Source organism: Protopterus annectens, chromosome 7.part0, assembly GCF_019279795.1.
Source record: "Protopterus annectens isolate FY-2018-M chromosome 7.part0, PAN1.0, whole genome shotgun sequence".
Taxonomy (NCBI): Eukaryota; Metazoa; Chordata; order Ceratodontiformes; family Protopteridae; genus Protopterus; species Protopterus annectens.
The window spans coordinates 475,903,438-475,919,329 of record NC_056739.1 but is presented as its reverse complement, the minus strand read 5'-3'; the positions used below and the strand labels follow the sequence as shown (position 1 = coordinate 475,919,329).

The 15,892-nt window shown below is 36.5% G+C and overlaps 1 protein-coding gene across 1 annotated transcript in view; it reads left to right on the top strand.

The window, feature by feature from the left end:
* Positions 1-15,892, top strand: part of LOC122805993 (extracellular calcium-sensing receptor-like) — a 193,064-nt gene that overhangs the window by 82,385 nt on the left and 94,787 nt on the right. Inside the window, exons 3-4 of the mRNA XM_044076234.1 lie at positions 2,852-3,685; positions 8,374-8,459. Of these exons, the coding sequence (XP_043932169.1) occupies positions 2,852-3,685; positions 8,374-8,459 (920 nt within the window). The remainder of the gene's footprint in view (positions 1-2,851; positions 3,686-8,373; positions 8,460-15,892) is intronic.

The window sequence follows — 15,892 nt, the reverse complement described above, 5'->3', positions numbered from 1 at the left end:
AACAGTAGCCAAATCTCTCAAACTTTCTATACAACTGCCCCTCCCCCCCCCCCCAAAAAAAAAAAAAAACTCCCACATATGGGTCTGATAGCTCCAAAGTCTATATGTCAAAGTGGAAAGAAGAAAATCAGTTCAAAATCTTCCCCTCTTTTTCTACTGATGAAGGGTTCAATGATACTAGGAGCCTGTTCACTGCTGGTGTAGATGATGATATTACTACATGGTTAGACCTAAAGTGAGAAAACAATTGCTTGCTAGTTTGAGAAACTTTATAAATCCTTTGTATGTTTTTTTGGGATTTGAAGGTTGTGAATCAGGGTTGTTACAGGCAGCCCTATATACATCTTCTAGGGCTGGCATTAGTGAAGGAATAGGCATAGAATGAAGCATATCCATTTGTAGCTTATCATAATATCTTCTCAATCTAGAGTGAACATCCATTTTTGTTCACATTTCTCCTAGCAATAATCTGAGAAAAAGAAAATTCCTCCAAAGGATGTTGTGAGGATCAAATTTTCTCAGCATTAGAGCTTTGGGCTTGAGTATCTGCAGGAGATGAAGAATTCTCTCTTGTCTATCTTAGAATTATCTAACATATCTTCATCAGGAATATTTTCACTGGCCCAATTTACAGGTACTGATTTCTGTGTACTAGGATTGATTGTAACAAATTTTTGGCTAAGGTAAGAAAATAATGTTTTGTTATAGAGATTATCGGTTCTGTTGAACAATGTTTAACTTTTTTTTTCTTTGCAGGTATCTTCAATAACAGACTTGGAGAAGAAATATCTGCTATGTCAAGGGGTTTCTTACTCCCAAACACATTCAGCAGCATCACCTGTTATGCCTTCATGTCGCAGTAAAAGTAGTTTTCCCATGTCTGGTTCAGACACTGGAACAATTGAAAAGAATGAGGGTCATGATGGCTGAAAGGACTTCACCAGTGGAAGACAAAGAAGTTAGTGAGTGGTCTGTAAATGATTGCTGGCCACCACAGAATCACCCACCATTGGCTGAGAAGACTGAGCTTGTGGAGTTGGCAAGGACTGTCTGATAAGTTGCTTTTTCTTGACAGGAACTATGGCAGTAAGAACAGCAGCAGTGGGATAAGTATCCATGCTGTGACTGAAGAGGATGCTTTGGATATGATCAGAAATGCTTGAATGAGTCTGTTGGAAGGCAAATTGTTTGCTTAAAACAGCACACTTACACTTTCACACAAATACAATGTCAACAAAACACTGTAATGCATGAGGAGTCCACTAAAATGTTGTCAGAAACTCCTTTAGAATAAAATTCAGTCTTACAGAAAACACGTCAGGTAAGGTTGTCACAGTATGAACACAAACATTACAACACCCATAGTATTCCCTGCACAAATAAATCCCTTCCCCCCACAAAACATTTTTAAAGAAAACAGAAAAGTTTACTTTAGCAATGGATTTCCTCAAAAAATGGCACATGAATTACCTGAAGCTAAACATAGTAGTTGTTGATAGGAAGCATCCAATATTAAAGAAATACTTCATTTCTTAAAATAGAAGATATATAGATGTATGTGTGTGTGTGTGTGTGTGTGTGTGTGTGTATGTGAGTATATATGGAGCTACTTCAGTAGATCAAAATGTCATAATGCCAAAATTAAAAAAAAAAAAAAAAAACAAGACGAAAACATCACAATTGAACATTGGCAAAAGTTAACAATGCCGACATTATTAAAAATTGAATCACCTAATGTGCATGTCTGGAAGCACCATGAAGATCGAGCCAAACTTAAACAAACAATGTACACATTCAAACACATCAATTAAAAAAATATATATCTTTTTACATGTTTTTGCAGGTGAAGCTGTGCCCCCCATGTACCCCCACCCCTGCACATTATACATACCAACTCTGAGATCGCACTACAGTGGGGAAAATGGTAAATTTCCTGATCCTCACTGTACTGTGATCTCTATTCGCAATCATTTAACATGTAAAATGTTTTGCTTACATATTTTGTTTAAATAAAGAAAATGTTTCTGTAACTGTAGCATGATCTCCATTCTAAACCTCTATGGTGCTTCCGGACATGTGCATCAAGTGATTAAATTTTTAGCAGTATCATCAATGTTAACATTCATTAAAGTTCATTTCCAATCGTTTGGTCTCGTTTTTTAAAATTTCGGCTAGGGACATACCTGCCTAGAACACATCAGAGACCTCAATCATGTCTGTCTTCATACAGTCCAGTGAGGTATGTCTCAGGTCATTCACTCCAACATGAGCTATGACAGAGTCATAATGGTAGTTGTTGCCAAGAAACTTCAGTGCATGCATGATCTGAGGAATCCTGGCACCAGACGAGCAGCTGACTGTGGCTTTCTCCTTATCTAACCCGGTGAGTGGGGCATCTTTGTGTCTCACTATGGAGTCTGCAATGACAAGAAAACTTAGTTTATGAATGTTACACCTTAAGGGCTTGGTAGATGAGCCACTGGTGTTGCTATGTGTCTAGGGTGCTGTGGGAACTTTGCTAGTTCATAAGTAGTTACTAGGCATGCAGTCCAGAAGATCAGAAGACCATTAGGGAGCCTAGTCAAAATTCCCAAATGCCTCAAAGCATTCCCTGGTTAAGTTACTTAACTGAAGTCTGAGGGAATCAATGTAATTTTCTCAAAAATCCATCATACATAGAATTAATCATTCAAGACAGATAATAATACCGTATGAGGTGCTGATATATACATTATGCTTGAGTAGTGCATTTTATAAAGCCTATATTTTGTTCAGTGAAAATAATTATATTTCTGTATTGCAGTGTTTTCTGTCAGTAAACCAACACGGCTCTTCTCCTTTATTTATCTAGGTGAGCTATGGTTCTTCTGTTTCCTTGTTGAGTGATAAATTGAAATATCCGTCATTTATACGAACTGTTCCAAATGATGCATTCCAAGCTGTTGGTATAGCTCAGTTGTTGATTCATTTTGGTTGGACATGGGTGGGGATTCTGGTGTCAGACAATGATTATGGGATACTGGGTGGTCAGACTCTTCAAACAGAAATTTTTAAGGCTGGAGGCTGTACAGCATTTTTTGAAATGGTCCCCAAGGATAAAGAAAAGTTTCTCTATGTTGTTAATGTGATTAAACAGTCATCAGCAAATGTTGTTGTTGTATATTCTACTGGTGAATATCTGGTTCCATTTCTGGAAGCAATTTCTCTTCAAAATGTGACAGGAAAGGTCTGGATCAGTTCTACTGGTTGGCGGATATTCACAGAAATATCCAGTATGAGGACTGTCCGAATGTTGAATGGTAGTGTTGGATTCTTCATCCACAGAGGCAAAATTCCGGGACTCACAGAGTTTTTGTACAGCATTCACCCTTTCCCATCTCCTAATGATATTTTTATAAGAGAATTTTGGGAAAGGGTTTTTGGTTGTCAGTGGCTAAAATCTGATGGAAATCATACATTAATAAACTCAATAACAGACAAAGTTTTACCTTGCACAGGACATGAGGATTTAAGAACGCTCAGCATTTCTGTGTATGATGCATATAATTTCACTTACATGCTTAGTATATACAATGCTGTATATGTGGTGGCACATTCCCTGCATAACATGCTTTCCTGTAGAAATGGTGAAGGACCATTCCAGAATGGGCAGTGTGGGAGTATCCATGATTTCCAGCCTTGGAAGGTAAGAACATTTAGTATTTTGGGTCCTCTTCATAATTCTGCTCATACATGCAAGGCTGTTGTTGTTGTGCTATGTGATACTTCAGTGCATAGACTAATAGTAACCAGGCTACCCCCAATGAACAAATGTGAAACTACAATAACAACCAGGTCACTTCTGTTCGGTAGATATTGTTTTATTGACTGAGACAATTCATAAAATCACATAGTACTTTTTAACATTACTTTATTCTGCAAATTTTTAAACAAATTAAAAAAATATGAAAGAGGTGTACGCAAATGAGTTTTTTAAAATACTGATTGTAAGTTATTGCATACAGGATGAAAATAGTCATTATATTACACTAGCCTGCCTACTGATGTTTAAAATAAACCTCATTTGGAAAATTATGTGCCTCTAGAACTCATAATGGGGCAACCAGATGTTCAGCTCAATGTGTATGCCTCTTTTCTTCTCTCTTAAAGATCAGGAGGTGTACATCTTATAGAATGTCAAGCTTCCTCCTTTTGGATGGCCAGAAATCTTCCTTATATCAGTCACTGATATAAGGGAAGTTTATCTAGTGTGTGTGTGTGTGTGTGTGTGTGTGTGTCTTGGGATGGGGAGGCAGCTGTGTATGCTACAACTGAGATATATTTATGTTGTAATAGGCAATTTTGTGTGTGTATGTTGGGATGGGGAGGTAGCTGTGTATACTACCACTGAGATATATTTATGTTGTAATAGGCAATTGCATCTACAGTCCTGATTCAAAAATAAAAATGTAGCAACTTATCAGGCTAGAATGTATTTCTTCAATAAGATGACATATAATTCATATTTCTCAAAATCCGTATTGATCAAAAAAAAAAGAAAAATATATTGGCCAAGCGAATCGTTTTCCTTACATCTGATGTGCTGTGGCGTTCTATATCTATTTATATAAAACTGACAGCGTTCTGAATATTGTCACTCAGCTGCTGTGGGAGAAATTATGAGTCCTTAATATGGGACATAAACAAAGTTCTATAACAATAAGAATACTAAGTGTATATGTACTAAACCAGAAAAAGGAGGATATTACATACATTATGCGCATTAATTTGCTAAATATTTATTTCCTTTATTAATTGCCATCTGGGAACACTGAGGTTCATAAGCAGAATATCACAAGATAGATTCCAAGATTTGATTGGTCTTTAATTGTTTTAAAGACTGGGTTCTTTACAAAACAAGGTTTAAACTTAAAGAGATTAGATCGACAAAGGTGCTCAATGTACTTGCTTTTGTACACTTTTTCTCTGAGACATATGCATGAGCAAACATTATATTGGAGTATAAATGAATAATCACAATTAGGAATGCGCTGTGAACCTCAGAATAAAATACCTGTCAATGATCATATTAAATTTTGTACTGATGACCACTGAGCTGCAGTGACAGTTAAGGATTACAAAGTCAACAAGGTTATATTTCATATTACAGAGCCATGTCTCTGTTGATAGTTGGCAGACTTCATCTTAAAAGAATTACAGGCTCTACAGACAAGGAAAAAGACACACTAATGCAGAGGTGGAAGGTGGTTGGACTGAGACAGAGGACACTTCCTCTGTGTGCATGTACACCACAATGTGGATACCCAAGCCATACTGAGTATTAGGCATAATACTGAGCAATTCAGCAAACTTTTTCTATATTCAGGGAGAGATGGTGGGGGTCTCCACAATGCACACCATAAAACCAAACTCTGCCACTTCATCACTAACTCATCCTGTCATGTGCAACAGATAGCTCCCATATGCTACTGCATCACCAGTCATCCTCCTCTCACAGCCACCCAATAGCTCCCATATGCCATTTTATTAATAATTCATCCCCTCATGGGCAACAAACAGCTCTCATATGCCACTTCATCACTAACTCATCCTCTCACAGGCACCAAATAGCTCCCATAATATGCCACTTCATCACTAACTTATCCTCTCGTGGACACCAAATAACTCCCATATGCCACTTCATCACTAACCCATCTTCTTATGGTCACCAACTAGCTCCTATATGCAATTCATCACTAACTCATCCTCTCATGGACATCAAATAGCTCCCATATGCCACTTCATCACTACCTCATCTTCTTATAGTCACCAAATAGCTCCCATATGCACTTCATCACTAACTCATCCTCTCATGGGCACCAAATAGCTCCCACATGCAATTCATCACTAACTCAACTTCTCACAAGCACCAAATAGCTCTCAGTTCAGAACAGACTAGACCTGCTATTAGGCTCCCTCATCTTCATACTTACAGAGTAAACTCATCTCTAACTACCAAACTTTAAGATACACTCATCCAGTAGAACCTCAGATGCTTCTCCTAAACAACCTCTACAAACTAGTCTACACTGCACAACCACTTTCTCCATCGTTGCTCTTAAAATATGGAAATAATTCCTCCACAACTATAGGAACTATGATACCTCTTGCCAACTCTTTAGAGCTGAACTTAATAAAAATCCTCCACATCAAATCAAACTGTTGACACACACAAGTCACATCACATAAGGACATCTCAGCCTCTAGCTTTACTCTGCTCAACTACCAATACCTCTTAACTCCTCCTCCCATACCCTCCCCGGCTGTGACATTTTCCTAAGCAGGAGGGCCTTAGAGTCTGAGTCTTTAGTAGGCACAGTTTGTCTCACCCAGTATTGGGTACAATATTGGCCACCTGCTCCAAATGTGGTGTAGCATGTGGAAAAAGGGTAGTTCAACAGTGCAGTTGCAGATGTAGTGAGAATGGTAACAGCTTTAAATTCCAAGACTCACAAGTGTGAATCTTAAACAGTGAGACAGAATACGCAAGACATGACTCATATAAAAAGTCCAAGATCACTTTATTCCAGACTATTATCTTTTTTCAGAGATATGGAAATCGCAGAGAAAATATGTTTAAGAATCAGAAATGTGTGAGGCTGCAGCCACTCACTGGGGGACGCAATTGGCAACCCCTTGAAAAAGTTACCTTTAAAGTAGAACAGCAATTGCTGATGCTCATTATTTTTTTTAGTTTCATTGTCTTTTCTTTGAAATTCTAGGAATCAGTTATGGATGTCTGAAATATAACAGGGAGCCATTTTAGGCATATCTTTATAAAGCAGACAAGTAAAGGAAACCCCAGCAATAGGCTATTGCTTGATGTAATTCAAGTTCCTCTAGCACTTGTGTGACATCTGCTATTTAGATGTAACTTAGTATAAATCCTTGTAGTGGTAGGAAATAGTAGATAAAGGCACATGCAAATGTTCGTGGGGGACCAAAATAATTTGGTGAAGCAAATATTACCTGTCATAGAAGGTAACAGGTCAACCAAGACTCAGTGATAAAGAAAAACTGATTTGTGCAAAGCGAACAACTGTAACAATAAATGAACACAAGTAAAAACTAATAAAAGTGAATAAGACAGTATATAAAATATGAAGGCTGGAATGAAAAAGGCAACTAGAAAAGTAAAAGCACAAAGGGATGTCCTTTTCATAATTTGAAACAGTTTAAATGTTTGAATAAAAGCTCTTACCTGATACAAATGCAGTGCATTTAGCTTATAAAGTGGCTTAATATGCAGGCACTGCTTATAAGGAATCATATCTCAAGCTAGAGACAGCAGAGCTCTGGTGGCATGTTTTAGTGAAAATTGGGCAAATTTAAACAGCAGATGGTATACTATGTAAAATCAGGAAAATGATTATGTTTTTATTGTAATAAACTAGAGTGGCTCATGTTTTGGTACACTTGTAACAGGAAGCTGAATTAATAATATCACTCAGTAAAGGCAAACGGTGTTTATCATATGGCAACATGGGGTTTCTAATCTTTCCATTGGGGGTGCAGAGCACCAGGCAATAAGATACAAAGAAAGAAAACAACACTCAAGTTTAAAATATGCATTTAGGAGATGAAACCTGTCCAGTTTGTTAACACTGAAAGCAACTTGCAAGCTGGCATTTATCAATGAAAACTTATGTTTGCAGGATAGAATACCTAGAGGCTCTGTTTAGGTGGTTACCACAATTTTCCCTTTCATTCCATTAAAAACATTTGAGTATATAATTTGGAGGTTTTGCAATTGCAATAAAGGAGTGCATGAGAAGAAAAAAGGAAATATGGCATTCTGTGGTCTGTGACTTCTAGATTATGAAAAAGATGACAGAATTTCCATACATTCTCCAAAGGCCCAGTGCCATTCCTCAGTCTGGTGCACTTCAATTCTCTCCTAAGGAGGACAGGTCCTCTACGGCCATCATTTTTAAGTGAGGAAAAAAAAAAACATTTTAAAAACTGTAACAAACCACTTCCTACATCTTAGGCCACATGAAAAGAGCATTTCTGCAGTCCTCCCAGCATAAACAGTTTCATTTCTGTACCATCATTTCAGATGCTGTTACTGTTATCATACCCCTAGCACCTTGCACCTACGGTGGCTGCACCCTTTTGCCCCACCCATACTACACTTCTGTGAAAATGAATAGTGCTGAAGAAGGGAAAACTGCATAGCAATTGCTGTGAAGCATGACATGGTGACTGCTTTAAAACACAATAACTTATTTTCTACCTCACACTATATTTGCAATTATTATAATACACGGAGAAAATAGTGATAAATTAAGATGTACAAAGTTAAGCTTTCTTTTTATTTTTCCTTCTATGTAGCTTCTTCATTATGTCAAGAATGTCAACTTTAAAAATACTGGAGGAGAATATATGTATTCTGATGCAAATGGTGACCCACCGGCAAGGTATGACATCTTTAACTTTGTCGTGTTTCCAGGCGGATACAGCAATTATTTTCGTGGGCAACTTTGAGAATAAAGCACATGGAAAGCCAGAACTCACTATCAATATAGGAGATATTTTGTGGAATGAAAAATTTAGCCAGGTACTCCTAACTCATTTATATCTTTTATTATTTATAATCTTACAAATTCAGTGTTTTTCCTTGTACACTCCTTCCTTCCTTTTCTCTTCTCTACACACATTTAGCCATGCATCTTAGAGTGGCACTATACACTGTTATATATCTATATGGTTACAGGACAACTAGTTGACTGTCCACGTCATGGTAAGAAACATCACTGAATCCACATAGTGGAAAGGCCATTTTACTGGATCATCATTTAATTTCAAATAAATGAAACATCATGCAGTCAAAACCACCAAAGGATAACTTTTCAGAAATTATTTCTTACAGGATGCTGAGGCCTCTTGCACCCCAATACTCTAACTCAAAGGTCATACAACTGTGGAGAAAAGAGAAATTACCACCTGTACAGAATCACAGCCAGTGTTCAAATAGAAATGACATCAGCAGGGATTATGCATAGGTAACTCCAAGCACTAGATAAAGATTCTTCATTTAATTCTATTTCTGTATTACAGAACTACATGCAGTTATATTGCATTCAGTGAAATGGACTTTCAGTCAAATGGTCATCCAACTAAATGGGTGTTTAACCATTTAGATGCCATGACTTGTCATTCAAAGAAAATGTGATCCAACAAAATGCCAGGGATCTGTATTATATATGAGAATCATTTAGCTGGTCAAGAAGTAGCTTGGTCAGAGAGAAAAAAAGCCAGTAGATGGGACTGAAACTGATTGCATATCACCAGCTTTTTTCTATGTGATATTGTGGAACATTAGGGATTCGAGAATTTCCCCATTCCCTTTTCTAGTATGAGCTCAGAGCTTGTATCTATAATTGAGTGGGGGAGGGACAGCGGGGTCTGCCCCATGCAAAAAATAATGTTGACTGTACTTTATTTTTCAATTGAGTTTTGAACAGTCAGAATGCAGATGAACTTGCACTTCTACAGAAACCACTGAATTCATGATTTTTTATGGGAAACTGACAAGCTGTCAGTTTTGATTGACTAGATGGCTTAAACAGGATTTGAAAGTTCTGGCTTTAGGGGAGAGTATGGCAGAATTTTCACAAGTGTTATAGTACTAATTGTCACTATCGGAAGGGCAGAATTAAATAATTCATTTATTGAACCAATGAGTGGAATATGAAGCAAGGAATTGTGATAATGAAGGAATCCCTGGGAAAATGATTTTTCAAAGATAAGGATAATCTAAGTCCCAGTGAAAATGCATTGCTGCAAAGCACATTATGATAGCTGTACTTATTAAAATGAGATGGGAAGAAGGGAGAGAAGTTAAAGCATGTTCAGAAAAAGAAGAACAAGGCATCAAAGGTAAGCATGATAGGGTCTATATTATTTCTTCGACAGCTTAGGTTGTTGAATCCTTAATGATTGACACCTAAGCGTCAATGTTTCAAAATCGCGAATGGCCATATATGCAAATTCTTTACTCGGGAAAGAATTCACTAGGCAGTCCAGAAATAAAATTAGCTTTTCAACCGAAATACCCCCCCCCCCAACTAAATATACCAACTCTGAGATCGCTGTACATTGGGGAAAGGGCAAATTCCTGATAACAGCCAAACAAATTCTTTCATGAGTAAAGAATTCACTTTTATGGTGATTTTAAAACGTTGACGCTTACGTGTCAATCATCGAGCATTCGACAACCTAAGTGGTCAAAGAAATAATATAGGCCCACATGATAAGCAGGAAGGAGGAGGGAATAAATGTTGATGGCAGGGTTCCTGGGGAAAGGAAGGAGTAGAGTAAGACAGGAGGACAGAACAAAGGGATATGGACAAGGAAATGAGAATGAATGCAAAAAATCCATTGTCTGAAATTTGCAAAGGACTTTATTACAACATTAGTCCTAGCAATTTGACTTTAAAGTGCTGAAGCACTATGATTAACATTGGTATAAGCTAATAACTGGATTTTAAACAAGAGGTTGTTTCAATTGTTACATTGATTTCTTTCCTTCATTTAAGGAATGTGAAAGTAAGATGGCATGGACAGGCAATGGTAGAGAGGAATTAGCAAGGAAATTAGTAACAGGGTAGGGAAGAGAAAGTGAAAAAGAGTTTTTAAGTAAACTGTTAGCAATGTAATGAACAACAAGGAATGGTATGCAGAATGAAAAGGGTGACACTGAAAAAGCCGATAGATGGAAAGAAGTCAGTACTACCTTTGGCATGCAGTGGATGACAGCATGGGGAAGCTGAAAAGGAGAGAACGGCTTAGAGTTAGACATGAGTTCATTAATGTTGGAAGATTAGGAAGGATGATAACTGAGCTAGAAACAGCCACAAAACTGGACAGAGACAGAAGAAGGTTGACAGGAAGGGGAGGAGAACAGAGGATATGACCGGTTTAATTTCTCCAAGTCTTTTGGGTTTCTAGTACCATGACCAGAATGGACCCCATTCCTAAGTCAAAGTATGATTAAAGTTCATGAAATTAGCATTGTTTCAGTCTTGGATATTAGCCAAAAGTGCTCTTTGCAGCACCCACAATGTGCCCAGACTTGACTTCTTCTGCTGTTCTAATGGAATTACATGTATCAGTAACATATCTAAATATGACTGTAAATTCTTTTTTATGAAACCCATTGCTCCTACTACTATTGGAACTGTCTGGGTATCCTTCTTCTACATTGTCCTCATTTCTGCCTGCAAACCCTGGTATTTTAGGGTTCCTATTAAATGACCGAAGACACATTCAAACTTAAAACAAAGAAAAGGCAAAATAGCGAAGCGGCTTTTAAGCTTTCCCAGGGAAAGAATTTGCTTGGCTGCTTCCATTACTTTGCCATTTTTGGCACTGTAGTGTGATCTGGAAGTTGGTGGTGGGGTGTGGGGGTGAAGCCCCCCCCCCACATTTTATGTATTCTTTCAATTTTTCTTCTTTTTTTTTTTTTGGAACAGCGATTTTTTTCCCTTGGAAAATAAATCACTGTTCTGAGCTTTTGAGATTGTAAGCTTTCACTTACATGGGGTTGATTATTCATCATTCACTTTTTTAAGCATTCAGTGATATAATATAGGCCCGTATTTTATGACTTTGTGTCTCTGTACGTAAGACACCATAATCACTGGGTGTAATAATTTCTATGATCAATGCTATGTTTGCCTTCTTTTCATGGGCTGCTATATCTGGTTTCCTGGAATCTGTTTTTTTAACCATAATGTGCAATTCCATGTGATATAAACATCATGTTCTATAATGCTTTGTAGCTCATGTTTCCAATGCTTCTCAGCTACTTCAGTATTCTTCAATATTATAATGTTTGCAAAATCCCCAAAACAGTCTTGCCTTATTATTATGCCTTTCAGTATACAAGTATTCTGCCATTAGTGTATCACATGCAGCAAAAAGAGGGCAATTGTTTCCAACTCTATTTTACAAAACCTGCATTTGTCATTTTCTCCGACATGTTCAATGAACTTTGTAAATCGAAGTGTACATCGCCCACTCTCCTGGGCTTCCAATATTAACCTTTCATCTTTTGGTTTAAATTCACCTCTCCTTAACTATTACTGTGTTAGTTCCTGATTGACATGAGGTCATTCCATGAATATTCTGTACTTGCAACTATATTTATGCATTTTCCACATTCTGTCCCTTCTCAACTGGTCCTTCACCTTACATTCTTTCTTTTATTTACCGCATTCATTTGCTGCCTGATTTTTGTTTACTTCTGATTAGCTTTCTATTCCTGCTTGACACTGTAATGCTTTTGATAAACTAAGAAGGGAATACATCTTAGACTTGTTCTCCTCATGTTTTAAAACTTTCAATATGTTTGGAACTTGTGAGGTCAGCAGATATGCATGCAGTTCTACAATTGTAGAGCTATACGTGTAATCAATTTTGAGGAAGCCCATACCTTCTTCAGAACAGGAATATATAATCCTGGTATACAATGATTTTTTATAAATCATTTGATAAGCATGATGAATTTTTCTTGTTTTCTTGTCCAACTGATCCAATACCTTTTTAAGGGTCAATCACCCAAAAACTAGAAATTAGAACAGGAAGGGCAAATTGTTCTCTAGCTTGGACTTTGTTCCTAGATGTCAAATCTGTCTTCAGTATTGGTTTTATTCTACTAAAATATCTCTTATTAAGTTTTACTCACATTTGTTCATGTTTTTTTGTTGATCCTTCATCGATTCCCAAATATTTATATATTCCCTTCTGCCTGTCTCTCTGTCCGAGACTGATATTTTCTTGGTGCTGCAGTTTTGCACATTTATCAAGACTAAATGACATTCCTATATCATCTGAGTAGGTCTTGACCACTTCCAGTCGTGCTTTCAGTTCCTCATCTAATGAGTTATACAGTTTTAAATCATCCACAAAAAAGATGAGAAGTATTTACATGTTGTTTTCTGTGAGCCAAATTGTAACCATGACCTAATTAATTAAGTAGACAGCTTAATGGATTAAAAGTATTAACATCTTTACAGTTGTGATAAAGAGTCACCCTAGATTATCTTCCCTTTAATTTTTATCCCTGGGATTATAATTTGTCCTTTATCTTTGCTTAGATGCAAAGTGGTTTGCAACTGTTTCATGGTTGCTGTAATGTAATCAATCAATACAGGGTATATCTTATACATTTGTAAGCTCTTTTTTATCTATGAATGTGGGATGTTGTCAAATGCTTTTTAGTAGTCTATCCATAACATACTTAGATTCTTCTTATGGATAGACTACTAAAAAGCATTTGGCAACATCCCACATTCATAAATTAAAAATAGCTTACAAATGTATAGATTCTTCCCTTCTACAGTTCTCCATTATGACTTTATTTAACAATAAATTGTCCTTTATTCCATATCACTTTCTTTTATTTCCCTTTTGTTCTATTGCCATGATTGCGTTTTCTTCTAAATGACTATAAACTATGTTTGCATCAGTTCCAGTGTATAGTTTATACTTCAAAGGAAGGCAAGGTATTAGTTTTTAATTTTTAGGATATCGAAAAGGTTCACTCTTAAGGAAGAATATCGCTTTTCCTTTTGTTAAACAGGTTGGCGTCTGTGAGGGGTGCACATATAAATACTCTTAGTCAGGGCTAAATCTTCATGTAAAGATGTTAATACTTTTAGCCAGAAGTTATGTACTGCATCTGGCCTGGAGTTCTCCATTTAGGAGCTTTTCTTAATTGTATTTCAATCTCTCTGGCTGTTACTTCATCCCATTTCATATCCTGTGCATTTGAACTTCTTATTCTTTCTTTTACTTCTTCTATCCATACAGCATCTTTGTTATGTTCCACATGTTCTTCATAGATATTTCTCCAAAATGTATCTGTTTTTTTTTCTTTTTTTGGTCATGTTTCTATTCCTCTTGCCTTGCCTTGCTTCCCAGTTATCTATAAATCTTTTTTGGGTTATCAATAAATTGCTTATTCTGTGCTTTCCTTATATGTTTGTCTGTATATCTCCTAAGTTTTTCTGCCTTTGCTGATATCTTTAGTTTATTACTTGCCATAGTATATGTTAGATCCCGATCTATTCTGATACGGTGCATTGCTTTTATCACACCTATCTTTCTGGGTAATTTTGTTGATCTGTTACCTCTTCTGTACTTTTCCAACAGTAACACTTCTTGTCGTAATATCTTTATAGTTTTCTCTATTCGATCCTTTCATGATGGCGTTTGATTTCTTCCCTTCCTGCCCCTTACACCTTGTATTTTTGTGATAAGAGTTTATCTGTTATTAATTAAGCTGCACAGTAATATAGCATATTTACCTCTGTTATATCACATGGATTTCTATGAGCAGTCTTGATTACTGTGTTTGTTTTTTCAGACTTCTAACATTTTGGCTCTTACTGACTTTCTGTAAACCATTTCTTTCATTGATATTAATATGCCTAGCTCTATTAAATCAAGCAACTCTTCCCTTAGATAATTTTCTTCTAAACTAAGGGCACATTCTTTGTTCTCTGTTTTCAGCAGACATTCTACATACAGTTCCAGAACATCTTCCGGTGACATATTCTTTTCATCTTCATCCTACGTTGTCCATTGCTCTTTCATATGGGAACTCACTGGCCTATCACTCCACAACATTGACTGCATCTGAGTTGCCACTGTTTTATTTTTTATTTATTTTTATTTAACATTTGTTGACCGGGAAAGTCCGACTATGTTCCACAGAGCCTGTTTTCAGCGGAGGCCTGGGGGGAAATGCTCCAGATGCATGTCTTTGGAATCCTTTTCCTTCCCTTGCAGTGCAACTCCAACTGAACTTTTGTACTGGTTTTCTACTAAAGCCTCCAAACTATCTTCGTACTGCAAATGATCAAATTCTTCCTGCTTCACTAGTTTCTTCTTAATATGGGGACTTATTGTACTATCATGTTGTGATGTTATCAGAGTTACATTTTCTGCACCAAATCCTTAATTTCACAGGTAATCTATAACTCCAGTTACACTGTTTCTTTAATTTCTCCATTAATATTTATCTTTTCTACTTTATTTGTTTTCTTATTTTTTTGTATTGTAAACGTTTCCATATCAGAATAACTTTGCCTGTATTTTTCTTCAAATATCTTTACTGCTGCTTGTTTGCATTGATTTCACCTTTGCATAAATTTTGCACCGTATTAAATCTCTTTTTCTTTTCCATGTCCATAATTCTTCAGATGTCTCCAACTCTTCCTATTTCTCCTTACTTGGAGGACTCTGTTCCATCATGCTGTGATACAGCCTGTGTTAGACTTTGTACACGAAATCCTTCACTATGCAGGTGTTCCATAATTTCAGCTGCTATTTTTTTAACTTCTGCTTTACTAATCTTCTGTTCTGCATTCCCTCTTCATGATCTTATTCTTTGTATTGTGAAATATTTCCATATCTGGGTGGCTTTGCCTGTACTTTTCTTTCTATTCCTCGAATATCTTTGGAGCTGCTTTTTTGTATTGATCAATTTGGCTTTTTCCTTTGCATAAATATTCCATCATATCAGATCCCTCATTCTTTCCAATGTCCATGTTTCCTTTTTATACCTTTCAAAAATCCATTTTGTTCTTTATATTTTTGCACTTGCTTAATTGATCCTTTTTCCAAACAGCCCAAGATTTCTTGGTCTATATAATGATTTTCAGGAATCTGTTGTATTAATGAGCACAAATTTGCATTTGAAACTTTTGATGTGTTTTCTTGTGCAAGTATTTTTCTTTCCTCTAATTTCTCTCTTAACCTTTTTGTGTATGTTCTGCCAGAAATTCTGGGCTTTTTGCATAATAGCAACAATACATAATTTCTTATGCTCAATAGTCCACTC